The sequence below is a fragment of the Chiroxiphia lanceolata genome, chromosome 1, assembly GCF_009829145.1.
Source record: "Chiroxiphia lanceolata isolate bChiLan1 chromosome 1, bChiLan1.pri, whole genome shotgun sequence".
Classification (NCBI taxonomy): Eukaryota; Metazoa; Chordata; class Aves; order Passeriformes; family Pipridae; genus Chiroxiphia; species Chiroxiphia lanceolata.
The window spans coordinates 141,211,460-141,226,275 of record NC_045637.1 but is presented as its reverse complement, the minus strand read 5'-3'; the positions used below and the strand labels follow the sequence as shown (position 1 = coordinate 141,226,275).

General features: G+C 36.6%; 1 protein-coding gene across 1 annotated transcript in view; it reads left to right on the top strand.

Annotated features, from left to right (window-relative positions):
* The window catches only part of KIF5B (kinesin family member 5B), a 34,741-nt gene extending 20,654 nt beyond the window's left edge, over positions 1 to 14,087 (top strand). The window contains exons 14-26 of the mRNA XM_032688204.1: positions 440 to 646; positions 1,935 to 2,078; positions 2,721 to 2,909; positions 3,747 to 3,864; positions 4,203 to 4,264; positions 4,376 to 4,485; positions 4,667 to 4,768; positions 6,076 to 6,136; positions 6,252 to 6,323; positions 6,493 to 6,597; positions 7,115 to 7,331; positions 9,066 to 9,195; positions 11,522 to 14,087. Coding sequence (XP_032544095.1) covers positions 440 to 646; positions 1,935 to 2,078; positions 2,721 to 2,909; positions 3,747 to 3,864; positions 4,203 to 4,264; positions 4,376 to 4,485; positions 4,667 to 4,768; positions 6,076 to 6,136; positions 6,252 to 6,323; positions 6,493 to 6,597; positions 7,115 to 7,331; positions 9,066 to 9,195; positions 11,522 to 11,528 — 1,524 coding nt within the window. The 3' untranslated portion in view covers positions 11,529 to 14,087. The remainder of the gene's footprint in view (positions 1 to 439; positions 647 to 1,934; positions 2,079 to 2,720; positions 2,910 to 3,746; positions 3,865 to 4,202; positions 4,265 to 4,375; positions 4,486 to 4,666; positions 4,769 to 6,075; positions 6,137 to 6,251; positions 6,324 to 6,492; positions 6,598 to 7,114; positions 7,332 to 9,065; positions 9,196 to 11,521) is intronic.
* Positions 14,088 to 14,816: the final 729 nt, after the last annotated feature.

The window sequence follows — 14,816 nt, the reverse complement described above, 5'->3', positions numbered from 1 at the left end:
TATTTAAATAAATAAAATGGATTATTTAGCAGCTGTATGCTTTGAGTAGTTGTTCTTCAGCAGCTAATGGTATTAAAATACTGGAAGTTTAATCCTTAGCCTGCTGACAATTTTATGAGTAGTGTTCAGTGGCTTTTCTGAGAACTTGCTGTATTCCATGTGCATTTCCAGTTGCTGTCCCCATGTGTCTTGATTTGTAATCACTTCCAATTTGAAGATACTGTAAAAGCTAAAGAACTGTGAATATAGACGGTAAATTTAATTATTCTTTCTCACTGTATGTTTCCTTGGCATCCTTATTGCATGATGCAGTACACTAAAAATGTAGATGTAAGCTATTGTAGTAGCTAAAAGCAGTAATAAAATTCAAGTTATACGTGGAATTTTGTTCATGATTATTTGTTTTTGCAATTTTATTAAATCTCTGTTAATGTTTCAGCTTCTAGCATCAACCAGGCGGGACCAAGACAACCTACAAGCAGAGTTGAATCGCCTTCAGGCTGAAAATGATGCCTCTAAAGAGGAAGTGAAAGAGGTGTTACAAGCCCTTGAAGAATTAGCTGTCAATTATGATCAGAAGTCTCAGGAAGTAGAAGACAAGGCAAAGGAATATGAACTGCTTAGTGATGAACTCAATCAAAAATCGGTATGAAATTGGGATAAGAAACTACTGACAGTCTTCAATGTGACTTGACCTTGTTAGATCTTGTCTTTTTAGTGTCTGTGGTGTTTTACTACCTGAAGAGTGTTCAGAAATATCCTAGATGTCAAAAGTTAACACTTTGATGACATGCTGGTGATCTGATTCAGGTTTTTTTGTCTTCCTGGTGCATTTGGGGTAATCCTGACTTAAGAATCTTCTTCTTCCAATCTCGAAGTTGCAGTGAGCATGCTACAGCTTTTCTAGAAAGGAATGTGTATTTACCTGCTGTATTTATGGTGTGTGAAATAATTTACCTTTATGCCTTCAAAAATAAGCAGTTCTGTTTACTTTCTGAAAGGAGTAGTTAAGAACACTGAGGACATATTAGAGAGGATAGCCCTGGTTAAAATACAGATCCAGCATCAGGCACAGGGTTAATACCATACACCTCCTTACATACCTGCAAAGTTTCTGAACTGACTGATGGTTAGTTGGCAGACTTCAGTCAGTTTTAAGCAGTTAATACTCCCTTACTATTCTAAAACTCTGAGTACTGGAAAGAATCAACATGTTCGCTGGTGTTGCAGACAATATGTGATGGCACAAGTCTCGTTCTTCTCTGTTCTTGAAGATGAAATTTGAGTGTGTCTGGATCTTCTAGTGAATGTGTCTTTCAATTTTCGATTGGTAAGATTTGGCTTGATAGAACACTGACTCTAAGGTTGAAGTTCACAAATAACCCAGGCATTAGCCATTCTTTGGCATCTCTGCCAGAAACTTTCCTGCTGTAAAATGTCTGGCACTTTTTTTAAAACTGGAGAACAAAGAGCAGACTTCTGAGAATGTGAGCTGCTGAGCTGTAACCATTACATTCAGCATCTCAGACTTGCTGAAAAACTGCTCTAGATTGTGTTGTGTATCCACTGTCTCAGTAGTGGATGCAGTTTTTTGCTTTGCAAATAAGAAAGAGTTAAGAGCTCTGCAGGCAAATAAATTGTTTTCCTTTCCCAAAATATGGTGAAAAGTGTTGGACTTGCTGTCCATGTACCTTTTTTCTGTAAAGGCAATTCTCTACAATATTTAATTGTATATAACTCTGAATGCTGTCTAACAATGTGGACACTAATTTTGTTGCAGAGTTGGAAGATGATATTTTGTGAGCTAAAGGTCTCTGTCCGCAGTACTTTTTAGTTCTTTTGGAAGAAATGCTGTCACTCTGTAAATAGTGTGAAACTAGTTCCAAAAGCAAGAGTGTGTTTTGTTTATTAAAGGGAAACTTTTTTTACTGTAGGTCACTTTAGCCAGTATAGATGCAGAGCTTCAGAAACTTAAAGAAATGACCAACCATCAGAAGAAACGAGCAACAGAAATGATGGCCTCCTTACTGAAAGACCTTGCAGAGATAGGAATTGCAGTAGGAAACAATGATGTCAAGGTAAGGATTTATCAGTGCTGTCTTTAATGCCATGTATTAAACACATGTATTGTGGATAGGTGGGGTCCTTTTCTTCGTATGGTAAAAATTACCACCATAGCAAGCCTTACGTATATTAATAATTTGGGCATAAGCTTATCCATTCCTTATACTGTGACTTAATTGGGTCCCAGACAGAATTTGATTATGCAAAGCCAAGGAAGAGCAGGCATGATTTTTTTTCTGAAGCAGTGTTTTCCTGTTGAAACTGCTGTATGAAGTGGTCTTAATCAACAGCATTGTCTTGGAAATGTAATACTGACCTGCAGTGACAATCAGGATGAGACTTACATAAAAAATGGAATGAGGAAATGAAACGAAAGAGAAATCTAGAGGATCACTGCAGGGCCAGATTGTAAGCAGTATTAGAAATCAATAGTGAACGTATTTCGCTCTTCAGGCAACTCATTACCTTAGTACAAACTTCTAAATAATCTGTCAGAAAACTTAAACACCACAATGTTAGGGTTTGGGTTTTTTTTTTAAGAACTGTGATTATCTGTTGAGGTGGGGGATGTGTTCTGGGCATTAAGTTGCTCCAGTGCATCTTTAGCTTGGTTTTGTTATCTGAGCATTCTAAATGTACCATTTTGCACTTTTCAGCAGCCTGAGGGAACTGGCATGATAGATGAAGAATTCACAGTTGCAAGACTTTACATTAGCAAAATGAAATCAGAAGTAAAAACAATGGTAAAACGATGCAAACAGTTAGAAGGCACACAGGCTGAAAGCAATAAGAAAATGGAAGAAAACGAAAAGGAGTTGGCTGCCTGCCAGCTCCGGATCTCACAGGTAAATGTTCCTCTGCAGTAGACTTCCTGAATGTTCTTTAAAAATTAAATTCATTAACCTATTAGGGAAAAAAAGTTGCAGTTTCTTTTTGACTCCTGACAAAGCACATTGTGAGTGAACAGCCACAAGATTCAGCTTTTTCCTTAGTACTCTTTTCAGTTTGGATGCTTCTGAGTAGTTCTGAGTGTGACAGGATGTCAGAATTTCTGCAATCTATCTGTAACCTGATAATGATTTTGCAGCACTTGTATTAAATACTAGAGTCCCTGTTTTCTTCATCACTGGATCCTTTAGAAATACAAGTCTTACAGAAGCAGTGGCTAGTGAGCACTTTTCCTGCTAGTGCTTCAAGTTGGACGTGGGAGAGGTGATAATAGCACAGTAAAACTACAGGAGGCTTGCGTAGCAGGTTAAATTTACTTCTCATGCAAGCAAGGCCATTTTATTGTGATTATTAGAAAAGATCAGTAATGTGACCCCTAACACTTCTGAAAATTGTGATCCACATATGCAGTTTAACATTCTTATATTATGTTTTACATATGGATGATCATCTTTTTTTAAATCAGGAGATGCAGATTTCAGTGCAATCTCTTAAATACAGCGGACCTCTGATAGTATTTAACAATTTCTTTCCAATCCAGAATAAAGATGTTATTTTATAGGCTACATTACAGATCTACTTGAGTAGTCATATTCTTCTTAGAGTTTTTAGTTGGTACCATTTTTGTTTTGAGATGAGGTTACTTCTTGTTTAAAAAGAAGTATGAACCATTTATGCAGATGTAATTCCATGATACCTGGTTCCAAAGTAAATGAATCTTTTCATCCCACAAGCACGAAGCCAAGATCAAGTCCTTGACTGAATATCTTCAGAACGTGGAACAGAAGAAGAGGCAGCTGGAAGAATCTGTGGATTCCCTTAATGAAGAATTAGTTCAACTCCGAGCACAGGGTAGGACTTGCTTCCCCACACCCCACCCACCACCCTCACCATTTTAAGTATGTAGTGATAAATAGGGATTTGCTTTGTTTAGGTTGAAGGGTAGAGCTATAGAAAGGCTTTTTCCTACTCAACATGGGGAGTTAATCAATGCAAAAACATGTTTGTTGTTTGAAAGAACTGCTATGGAGAGGATTAAATTGAAGATGTTACTGATTTAATTGATCTTTGTGGTGGGAGAGGTTTTTTTCCAAATTTTAAGGTCTTGCCAAGGGAAGGGGAAATTAACTCCATCATCCATGGAATTGCCTTGTTACCTGGCTGAAATGTGTTTTCTCTGTCCCTACTAGAAAAGGTCCATGAGATGGAGAAAGAGCACTTAAATAAAGTTCAGACTGCAAATGAAGTCAAGGTAAGTTAAATTCATTGTCTAAACTAAAAAAAAACAAACCAACCCAAATCCAATAGAGTGAAGTCTGGTGGCAATTCAAAGCATTTAATACAATCTGGTTTTTTCTAATAGCAAGCTGTGGAGCAGCAAATTCAGAGCCATCGTGAGACACATCAGAAACAAATCAGTAGCCTGAGAGATGAAGTTGATGCAAAGGAGAAGCTTATCACTGAGCTTCAAGAGTAAGTGATTGCCATTATTTTAGTAGTACCAAATGCTTCTGGACTGTGTGAGTACAGAAGCAAAATACAGTGTGAAGGAAGTGGCAAGGGTTTCCTCCAGCAATGTCTTTTTGTCTTGTGTTGTTACTGAATGTGTTGTCTGACAGTTTCACCTGATAAAATATTTACTTTCTGTGTTCAGCCAAAACCAGAAGATGATGCTTGAACAGGAACGTCTTAGAGTTGAGCATGAGAAGTTGAAAGCGACTGATCAGGAAAAAAGTAGAAAACTGCATGAACTTACGTAAGTGATGATGCAGAAAACAAATGTGTGTGGCAACACTTATTCTATAAACTAGTGACCTAATATGATGAAATGGCTCTCGCTGTATAGGATACCTATTAAAGAGAGGGATTCTGGGGCCTTCTTGAACTTAACTTTTTTAAAACCTTTGCATTGCCTGAATATTTAAAATTGGAAGTAACATTATAAAAGATATGAAGGGCACAACTATTTTTTGTTAATATACTGAGGATTGGAGTAATTAACTTTTCAATTTGCAGATAAGTGTTGTATGATCCAAGACTGGAAGAGACTTGTAACAGTTCCTTTATTCTTTTTTTGGTTTTTATGCAGTTTAAGTAGTTAGGTGGTTCTAACTGGCTTATTCTTAAAATGAAACAGTTGCATGCTTCATTGATTAATTGCATGGCAAATGACAGACCAGAAACAATGCAGATTTATTTTTTTTTTTAATTTAGAGTTATATAAGATGCCTGCAACTACTTTTCCAGAGAGGTCTGGAAAATGGATAGGATGCTGAGATATTGATTAGAATATTTTATTACTTCAAATGTTTATTCATTTAACAGTGAGCTAGCGGTGAAACTGGCTGAGTGAGGAGATATTTTAAGAGGAAAAGAAGCTTTTTGGCTACTTAATAGAAACACTTCATTTTTGTGCAGTCCCTGGCCTTTCTCTTCCAACCTTGAGTCATAAAACGAGAAATCCACATTTCTTTCCTGTATTCTGTCATCTTAGTAACTGCAGTGTCTTACAGTTCTGAGAGAGAACATTTTTACTCTTGTAGAAAATGCTTTCATGTTGCATGGGAAGACAGCAGCTCTGTCCAGTGATAATCACTAGGTTATATACCTTTACACTAAGATTGTTGTTTATGATGCTGGCTTTGGCAAGCATGCTGAGAGTTAAAACAAAACAAAGAAAAAATCCTTATCTGTCACATGATACTTACCATCTCTGCTGGTCAGAGCTAAGAACATTTTTAAGATAAGATCTCCCCAAATATTCACTCTGACTCTGAGAGTCTTATCTTTTGTTATTGTAGAAACTTTTATGCATCTGAATGTACTTGTTTGTATTTCTTCAATACTGAAAGTACTCCCCTCTTTTCCTCTTGCAACTCTTGCACTCCCAATCCATCCCATACGGATTTCTGAGTGTGATACCATCCATTGGTTACATCTTTGATTTAAGACTTCAACTGAAATATGTTGTTTGTACCAGACAGTATTTATTACCCTAGTCTCCTAAAACATTAAAATTTCTAGTTTTGCTGGGATGTTTAGGATGACTTTATTGTCTTTCAGGGTCATGCAGGACAGACGGGAACAAGCACGACAAGATTTAAAGGGTTTGGAAGAGACTGTGGTAAGATACTCAGAATAAATTCCAAAGCAAATATCAATACTTGCCTTTTTTTTTTTTTTTTTTTCTCTCAGAGTTTGTTCAGGTTGTTTTGTTAACTTCTTATCCTTAACTGTAGGCAAAAGAACTTCAGACTCTTCACAATCTTCGGAAGCTGTTTGTTCAAGATCTGGCTACTAGAGTGAAAAAGGTAATGCGGTGCTGTGGTGAAACTTGTTGTTTCTGAGAATGCTGCATAACTTTCAGTTTAGAGCTAAATTAGGAATTGATGTTTATGCAGTGTAATTTTCTGGCTCAATTCTAATATGCAAATTCAGATTTATACTCAGCCTCCTTTTTCCCTCCCCATGTTACTGCAGAGTGCCGAGATTGACTCAGATGATACAGGAGGCAGTGCTGCACAAAAACAGAAGATTTCCTTCCTTGAGAATAATCTTGAACAGCTTACAAAGGTTCACAAGCAGGTACAGTGAGACTAATTTTCAAGTTTTAATTAAAAACAAACTCCTCAAGGTTCATTATTATAGAAGCAACTACCAATTGGTCATAAAGTAACTATTTTTTGATTAAATACTTCTATATCTTTAGTGTGTCTCTTGATGTAGGAAAAATTTAGTCTATTGTTTTATAATGTAAATTAATTAGCCATTTTAAGTACACGTGTAACAAAATAGCTGCATTTAAATTGAAGAAGATCCAAGTTGGCACTTTTTTCACAATATATCAGTCTCTGGGATTCTTGCCTGTCTCTTATGGAAGAAGAATGTAGAAATACCTGTGTTGGGTAGCAGGTTCTTCCACAGTAGCTGATTTTTCACATAACAGTCTTATTGTCACTGAAGTATAGATTTACTAAAAGCTTAAGCAAAGTTAATATAGTAGTCCTACTGCTTTGCCTGTTTAGGGGTGGGAGGGTATTTAGTTAGCTCTCCCTATGAAGAGAGGGAGGTGCCAAGAAAATAATCCATTCTGGTTTTGTAGCTGGTACGTGATAATGCTGATCTTCGCTGTGAACTTCCTAAACTGGAGAAGCGACTTAGAGCTACAGCTGAAAGAGTTAAAGCTTTGGAGTCTGCACTGAAGGAAGCCAAAGAGAACGCTTCTCGTGATCGCAAGCGGTATCAGCAAGAAGTAGATCGTATAAAGGAAGCTGTGAGATCCAAGAACATGGCCAGAAGAGGACATTCTGCGCAAATTGGTTAGTAAAGAATCCCTTACCCCCCAAAGCTTCATCTGTCTCCTTTTTTTTTTTTTTTAACCTTTGTGCATTTATGGATCTTTCAGCCCTCATTGGAACTGTGTGTGTGGACATGATGTACTTCCATGAGTTACATTTCAGTTAATAGACCACAAGTGTGTGTAGGTCGTGCTGTGTGGTTGTTTGGCTTTTTATTTGTTTTGAATGGCTCTGGGAAAGGCTTACCAACCTAGAATTCTAGCCTGAATGTGTGTTGCATATCCTAGAACAATACAATACACTGAGTATGAGTCTTTATCTGTTGGAATGGAATTGGAATGATCTAATTTCTAAGACTAAGGAGGTATTTCAAGACAAGGAGAAAGATTAACCTGTAGAAACAACAACAGAATTGTCTTGATCTTGTGGAGGAGAGGGGCAGATGGAAAACTACAGCATCCTAAGATCCCTAATTACCTTTTCAGTTCTTTGTTCCAAAATGTACAGTACTCCACCACCCTCTCTAGGGACAAATACTGGAGAAACAGAAAGGGGTAGCAAGGTGGTGGCAAGACAGTCATATTCCCTGGGTCCTCCACCTGCCATTACACTGTCAGATGCTGAGGAGCAAGAGGGTATGTGACCTGTGGAGGACTTAACTGTGCATATTACATTTTAATTGTAAAACTGAAGGACTTCAGTAATCAATACACTTCTCTTAAATGCTACTGCAACTGAAATGAGTGTTGCAGTTAAATTTTGCTTGTATTCTGTAGGTCTGAAGAGAACTGTTGCAAAACAGTTATATTTTTTTTTTCTTGGTCACATGAAGTGGCAGCTTGCAGACAGGTGCTTTTCTGTCTTATCTTTCTCTCTAGTGGTCTCCAAGAAAAGAAACAGAATTCTCTAGTGAGCTTACCAGAGGTACACAGCCTCTTTTGCATAAATGTCTAGATGAACTAGTCATGTCTTACTGGAGATCAGCTTCCTATAAGGCATAAATCAAGAAGTGTTTCTCTGATGCAGCTGCTACCTGCAGGTGCTTTATATCCCCTCTTGCCTGCTGAAACTTTAAATGCTTCTGTTTAATATTACAGAACTTGGTAAAGTCATACCATTGTGCATGCTCTGTCAAGAGCTAAGTGCAAAACTGATTGAAAATACAGTTTATTAAGTGTATGCAGCTTGTGAATGACCTGTGAAAACTGCTGCGTTTTCACTTCAGTTATAGAGCAAATTTTATTTCTGTGTGGTGGTAGGTTACAAAGCAGTGTTATCTGTGGAGTAATTGGTATGCAGAACCACTTGCAGAGCAGAGTAGCTACTGACTTACCAATCAAATAGCTGTGGGAAGTACAGTCAGGTGTATAATGATTCCTTTCAGGAGCCATAACCCTTGTGAGACCCTCTAGCACTGTGTCTTATTTGAGTTCTTATTGCCAAAAAACAGAACTTTCACAGGGTAATACATTAAATGGAGCAGATAATTCATATGAATTTTTATCAGAAGCTTTGCGAGCTTTAATTCTAGTAGGGGCAACAAAAGCAGGGCTTGTTGCAGGGCTATTTTCCAGGGCTTGTTGCAGTTGACACTAATCTGTTAGGTTCTCAGAATACCATCCCCTAAAGTTGTTTTCATATTCAAAGTGCATTCAATTTCATTTGGATAATGTAAAATAAAGCATCAGTAAATGTGAATAATCCAAGGTACAGTTGTGATGTATATATTTGTAAGCCATGTTTCTTTCCATGCAGCTAAGCCTATCCGTCCTGGCCAGCATCCAGCAGCTTCTCCAACTCATCCAAGTGCAATTCGTGGTGGAGGTGCGTTCACTCAGAACAGCCAGCCAGTTGTACTGCGTGGAGGGGGACGGCAAGACAAAGTGTAAGTTTGTCTTGTAGGATGTTTTTTAAACGTGTGATCAAACTACTTTGTACTAGGTTTATTGCAGTTCATTTTGTGGCATAAAGTCACTTGGAGAGTCAGATTAACTTCTCTTTTTTGTAGAATTTTATAGTTAGGGGAACAGTATACATGTCCATCTGATGAAGGATGCTGATGCTTTTCTTATAAAAGTGGTGTTTGTTGTAAAGTGGTAGTTCTGGGGTTGTTCTGCTGGAGTAGAACAAAACGTGAAAACAATCAGTTGGAGATAGTTACCAGTCACAGGCAATACCTATTGTTTGGGAAAGGAGTGGACATATAAATTCTTTGGGCTTGCTATTATCTTTCTAAATATGGTTTCTTCAGGAAAACATTCAGTGATGAAGTAAAAATGACCCTATTCTTATATGTTATTTATTTGCTTTTCTTACTGCTTCATATGTCAGTGATTTGGAATTATATAACAGAAGAACTCATGTCTTCATCCAGTAAACTTAAAATGTTAGCCTAGCTAAAATGCAGCTACAGTAATTGAAATTAATATATGCACTTATTAATCTCCGAAGTATCACTTATTAATGTGCAGATCTCTAATCTCCAAAGTAATTACGCAGTGTGGTACTTGATATGCTGAAGTTGCTTTACAGAATCGCATCTTTTAGTTAATGTCTGCTCTATAGTTGATCTGTTGCTCACCAAACAGTAATGCTTTACTCTTCATTGTCTTCTTCCCTTTTGAGCGTGTCTATAAATGTCTTCTAGACATTCCCTTAGTTAAGGTTATTGTCATCTTCAGTTTGAAAGTACACCTAAAATGATTGTGGGGTGCTTGAATCCTGGTGCTCCTATTCTGAAGGGCTCCAGAACAGCTTATGTTAAACTTGTTTCTATTAGTTTCTTTTTATTAGCTGATTGACTTTCCGAAGCTTTCTCTCCAATTTAGAGAAAATTAGGCTGTAGTACTAGTCAGGGTACCTGGTTCTGTTCAGTAATGTCTCTTAATAAGTACGAGGTTGAAGTGATGGGTACTTTAACTTTGAATAACACCTTAAATGACCAAGGAGCTGGCAGTTCATGGACTCTTGATCATTAACATGTTGAGAGTAATCTTTAGATAGCTACTTTGACTACAAAGGCAATCTAGCTCAACTGTCCAATGTAGAGACATTTAAAGGTATGATTGACCCAATTTATTTTAGTTGTCCTTATTAGCATGAGTTTGCACATGCTCTGATGTTGCCTAGAATGCAAACTGAAAAGAACCTATTTAGTCTCATAGCTCAAGCTTTAGAAGACCAGATATAATCAGCGATAAATAGTTAAAATAGGAATTTGCATCTTGCTGTGAACAAGAGCTTTCACTGTTGCTCCTGGAGAATATAAATATGAGACTTGGCACTTTGACTTTTGGACTATGTGTAGGTAAATCATGAAGGAATGCAAAATGGTTAAGGCTTGTCTAGAACATGTTTTTAACAAACAAACCAAAACATTCCCATGTAATATGCTCACAGAATCAGTTGCAAAGCTTTCCTGTAATTCTGCTGATGTCATCATGTCCCCTATTGTGGTAGAGGCGAGTAGAGTTTAGCACCTAAAGACAGGAGACTTGTAATTCATTTCTACTTTCCTATCTTATTCTTAGAAGAACCTGTCTCTTATGGAAGCAAAGGAACAAAACTTTTGGAACTTATTTTACTATTAAATATAAACTTGTTCTGAGCTTGAGAATACTCTGGTGGCCAGGATCATTTTTCTCTGTAGTAATGGCTATACTTTTTTTGAGGATTAATACAGATTATAAGCACGTGAACTTGTGATTAGAGAAGAACTTTGGGTAGAGTTGGAACACAGCATACTGTTTAACTTTTGGAGACCACTATTTAACGAATTATTCTGCACACATTAAAGAAGTACAGAGATGATAAATTAAAATCATTAATGCCGAATGATGTCTTAATTCCCATTCCATCTTTCCAAAATAGCAAAATCAAAACTTCGCAATAACTGGTGGGTGACATCCATGCAGTTGTCACTAGCCTGAAAAAGCAGGAACAGTCATGGAAAATGGAGCTGGGTTACGAGTGGTTTCTCTCTGTAATGTTTACTCCACTAATGCCATCAAGATTGCACACCCAGTTGGTTTGTCATGCTGTAAATGCTTTGTGTTGAGAGATTCCTTATTTTAAAGTAAATGTTTTATTAGCACTTATCTGAGTAGTCTAAGAACTGGGCTCTTAAATCTATGTAAATAGTGATATGGTCTACTGTAAATATAAGTCACTTGGCATTTTTGGCTTAACTCTGTGATTTTTCTCATTTACAGTTGCTGAAAAGTAAATGCGGCGTGAGAAGTATCCGATATTGTGTAGAGGGAGTCATTCCATGACAATAATCTCTCCATTTGGGGACTGTAGGATTATTTTCTGAAAATGTATAAATTATACCTGGCCTGTACAGCTCTTCCCCCTTCTACAAATTCTGCTAACTGATTCCCAAAAAAAAAAAACTAGAGTGCAATTTTGGCGTCTTGAAAAATGACATGTTACTTAAAGTGTAGCTCTGCTTATTACACAGTTTGTCTTTCATGTCTTAAATTTAGTCTGCACTGTGCCAAGCTGAATGTATGTTGAGAAAATCTTAGTTCCAATTTTCTAGCTTAATTTGTGTACATCTTATTGTCTTAGGGAATGTGCAACAGTGTTTAAGTATGCTTTCATTTTTATCACTTCACATAACACTACATGTCCCACTGAACTAGGGCGGCACTCTACATCACAGTTTTCTTTTGGAATGCTACATAGAGCATTGGAACTAAATCTGTTTGTACAGTGTAAGAATACTGAAGTGCTTACGACAACTGCCACGAGGCACTGCGATCGCTACACCACAGATCTCAAGAGTTCAATATGAACACGGCTGTATAACTGTTATCTGATTAAATGCCCGGTTATCGGGTGACTTAGAATTAAATATTGTACAGTAATAAGAGTAAACCTAAGTTTACAAAAAAGACTCTGGCAATGGATTATCCCATCTGTCCTGTTCCTGATTCTGCACACAGTACAGTCTGGTGGAGTGAAAACATTCTGCTTCATTATGATGAGCCTGTCTGTCCATTTGTCTGTATCTGTGATGGTTCACTTTCGCTGTTTGTAATAGCGAAATGGGCGCAATCTAAAATGTAACTTTATATTCCACTACATACAGTACTGGAATTTTTGGCTAAAATTTTAATTTTCAGTTAGAAAAACCTTTTTCAGCAACAGGCTAACGAATTCAGATGCGTTAATAGAGGACACAACTTTTTAAAACCGGTGTATCTGGATATCCCAGAGACACGTGTTTAAAATAATAATAAAGTGCTACCCTGAATTGTATTTGTAATCCATTTGTAAGTAGGTATATGAAATGTCCAAAGTAGTAGTTGTTGAATATTTTTCTTCTCTTTGCAATAAAGTCCTGTAAAGTGGCTAACAAAATGAAACATGGGTTTTTTTGTTTTGTTTTGAGCTCCAGTACTCCCACTGAGCTGAATCCAGGGTTTAAACTTTTATAGTGTAATTTGCTTAACTTATTCATAGGGTTTAGCCACTATAATTTTTAGAACAACCTTCTTCTGTATGGAAACTGGTTACCAGGTCTTTGAGAGAGAAGGAACTTAATATTACTGGAAGAATATTAAGGTCAGGTGAGCTTTCCTGACCTGGTTGGTACCACTTTTTGTTCTGGCTTGAATTTTGTTGCTGGGTTTTCATCAGTTATTGTGGAAACGGTAGAAACTCTGTGACTGTTCAGACAGCAAATCACTTTCAACTTTTATATTTTAAATAGGCAAAATATTTATATTATGATGGATTATAGTCAAATTTTAGACCTTGAACCACTTTTTTCTATTTCTACAGTAGTCTGAATTTTTAATAGTTTGATTTTTAAAGGTTGAGTGTATCAGTTGGAAATCTCACTGTTCTGGAGTTTTCGGCTTTTAAGACAGTTTTGTTCATTAGGGCTGCCAAACACTCCAAACTTACAGTTGTTTTAGAGCACGATTGAAGACAGCATACTGAGCAAAGAAAAATAAAGGAACAGCAAAATATTTTGAATTAAATTTCTCATAATGGAAACAGCACTGTCCATTATTTTTCTCAATGCTAACTACAGGTTTTCAGACCTTCATTTGTCAATGTGCAATCATAAAAACAAAACAACGCACTGAAATGAAGCAGGATTTTTTTCTCATGCCTGTGAGTGGGGGTTTCATTCCTGTAGGTAATTGTCATGGGTTTTGGTGCTGAAAATTGCTGTGTTTAAAAAATTAGATTAAATAGTAACTAGTGTGTAGCTCAGTGTACATCACCTTTTTATATTTAAAGTTTTTTTTTTTTATTTGAAACCTTTTATGACGTTTACCAAGAACTGCCTCTTAAAATGTAAAAAAAATTAAAGAAACAAACACACAACTTTCTTTGCTTTCTGGTTTGGCTGTCATGGGTCAGCCAGACAGAACAGTTACTGTATTTTGTAAATTAAAATATTCAGTCTATATGGGGAATGTTCAACACTGCTACTTCAACTTGCAGTCTTTGAATGGTTCTTATTTTTACGTTCCTCTAGATCATATTTTTAAAAGATGGTTTAGGATAGGAACTTGATGAAATAATATTTATTTCTGGTGAACAACTAAATTATTTACATAACTTAAATGCTGACTCACTACTGTGTGTAACTCTAAATTTGACATGAGGACAAGTCTACCTGTGGAATATGATTTAACTTCAGTACACGTAAGATGCATTAAAACAATTGGTTTGGGGAAGACGCCATATAGTTTTAACTTACCTGCATGCTGTAAATGTATTTGTGTTTAAATAAAGAGAAGAAAAATCTTTGAACTTCTTTGTGCATTTATTCTGTTTATTATCTCTACACCTGTTTTTTACATTGTCTCCATATAATACTTTTCACTTGATAGGTTTCATGACCACTTTTGTCTTTGTAAATTGTGATCACTTGATGTCTCTTAACCTCATATCCGTGTTAGTTAATACAAGTAAGCTTTCCCCCACACAAATATCAATATTTAAATCTTAGTCATCAGAAGACTGTTCACAATAGAAAAAGACACACAAGCCAAAAAATCCCAAACCAAACAAAAGAACAGAAAAAAAAAAAACCTGATTGATGCTTATGGAAGTGTCAGACATCAGTTACAGCCATGGTCTATCAGACTTTGCCTCCCTCTAGTCTGGGATTACTTTGATTTTCCCAAAGATACACTTGCTATGTAGTTGATTTTTTAATGGCTTCTCTTTGTTGTGAATGTTTTGGTTTGTGGTTGGTTTGGGTGGGGGTTTTTTGTTGGGTTTTTTTTTGGAGGGGGAGGTTGAGGTTTTTTGTGGTTTGTTGTTTTTTTTTTTAATATCAACTGGTATTTCCTATTAATGGAAGATGGCTCAGTCACAGCAGTGCAGTGCTGGCTTTTGAGTGGATTTGTGTCTGCTAGGAGATGACCAACTGAGATGTTTTTAATTGCAGACAATGACTAAGGGATGATCAAAAGGAAAGTAAATCTCCTTTCACACTGAAGTTTCTGGGGAGCAATGTATGATCCAAAATTACCT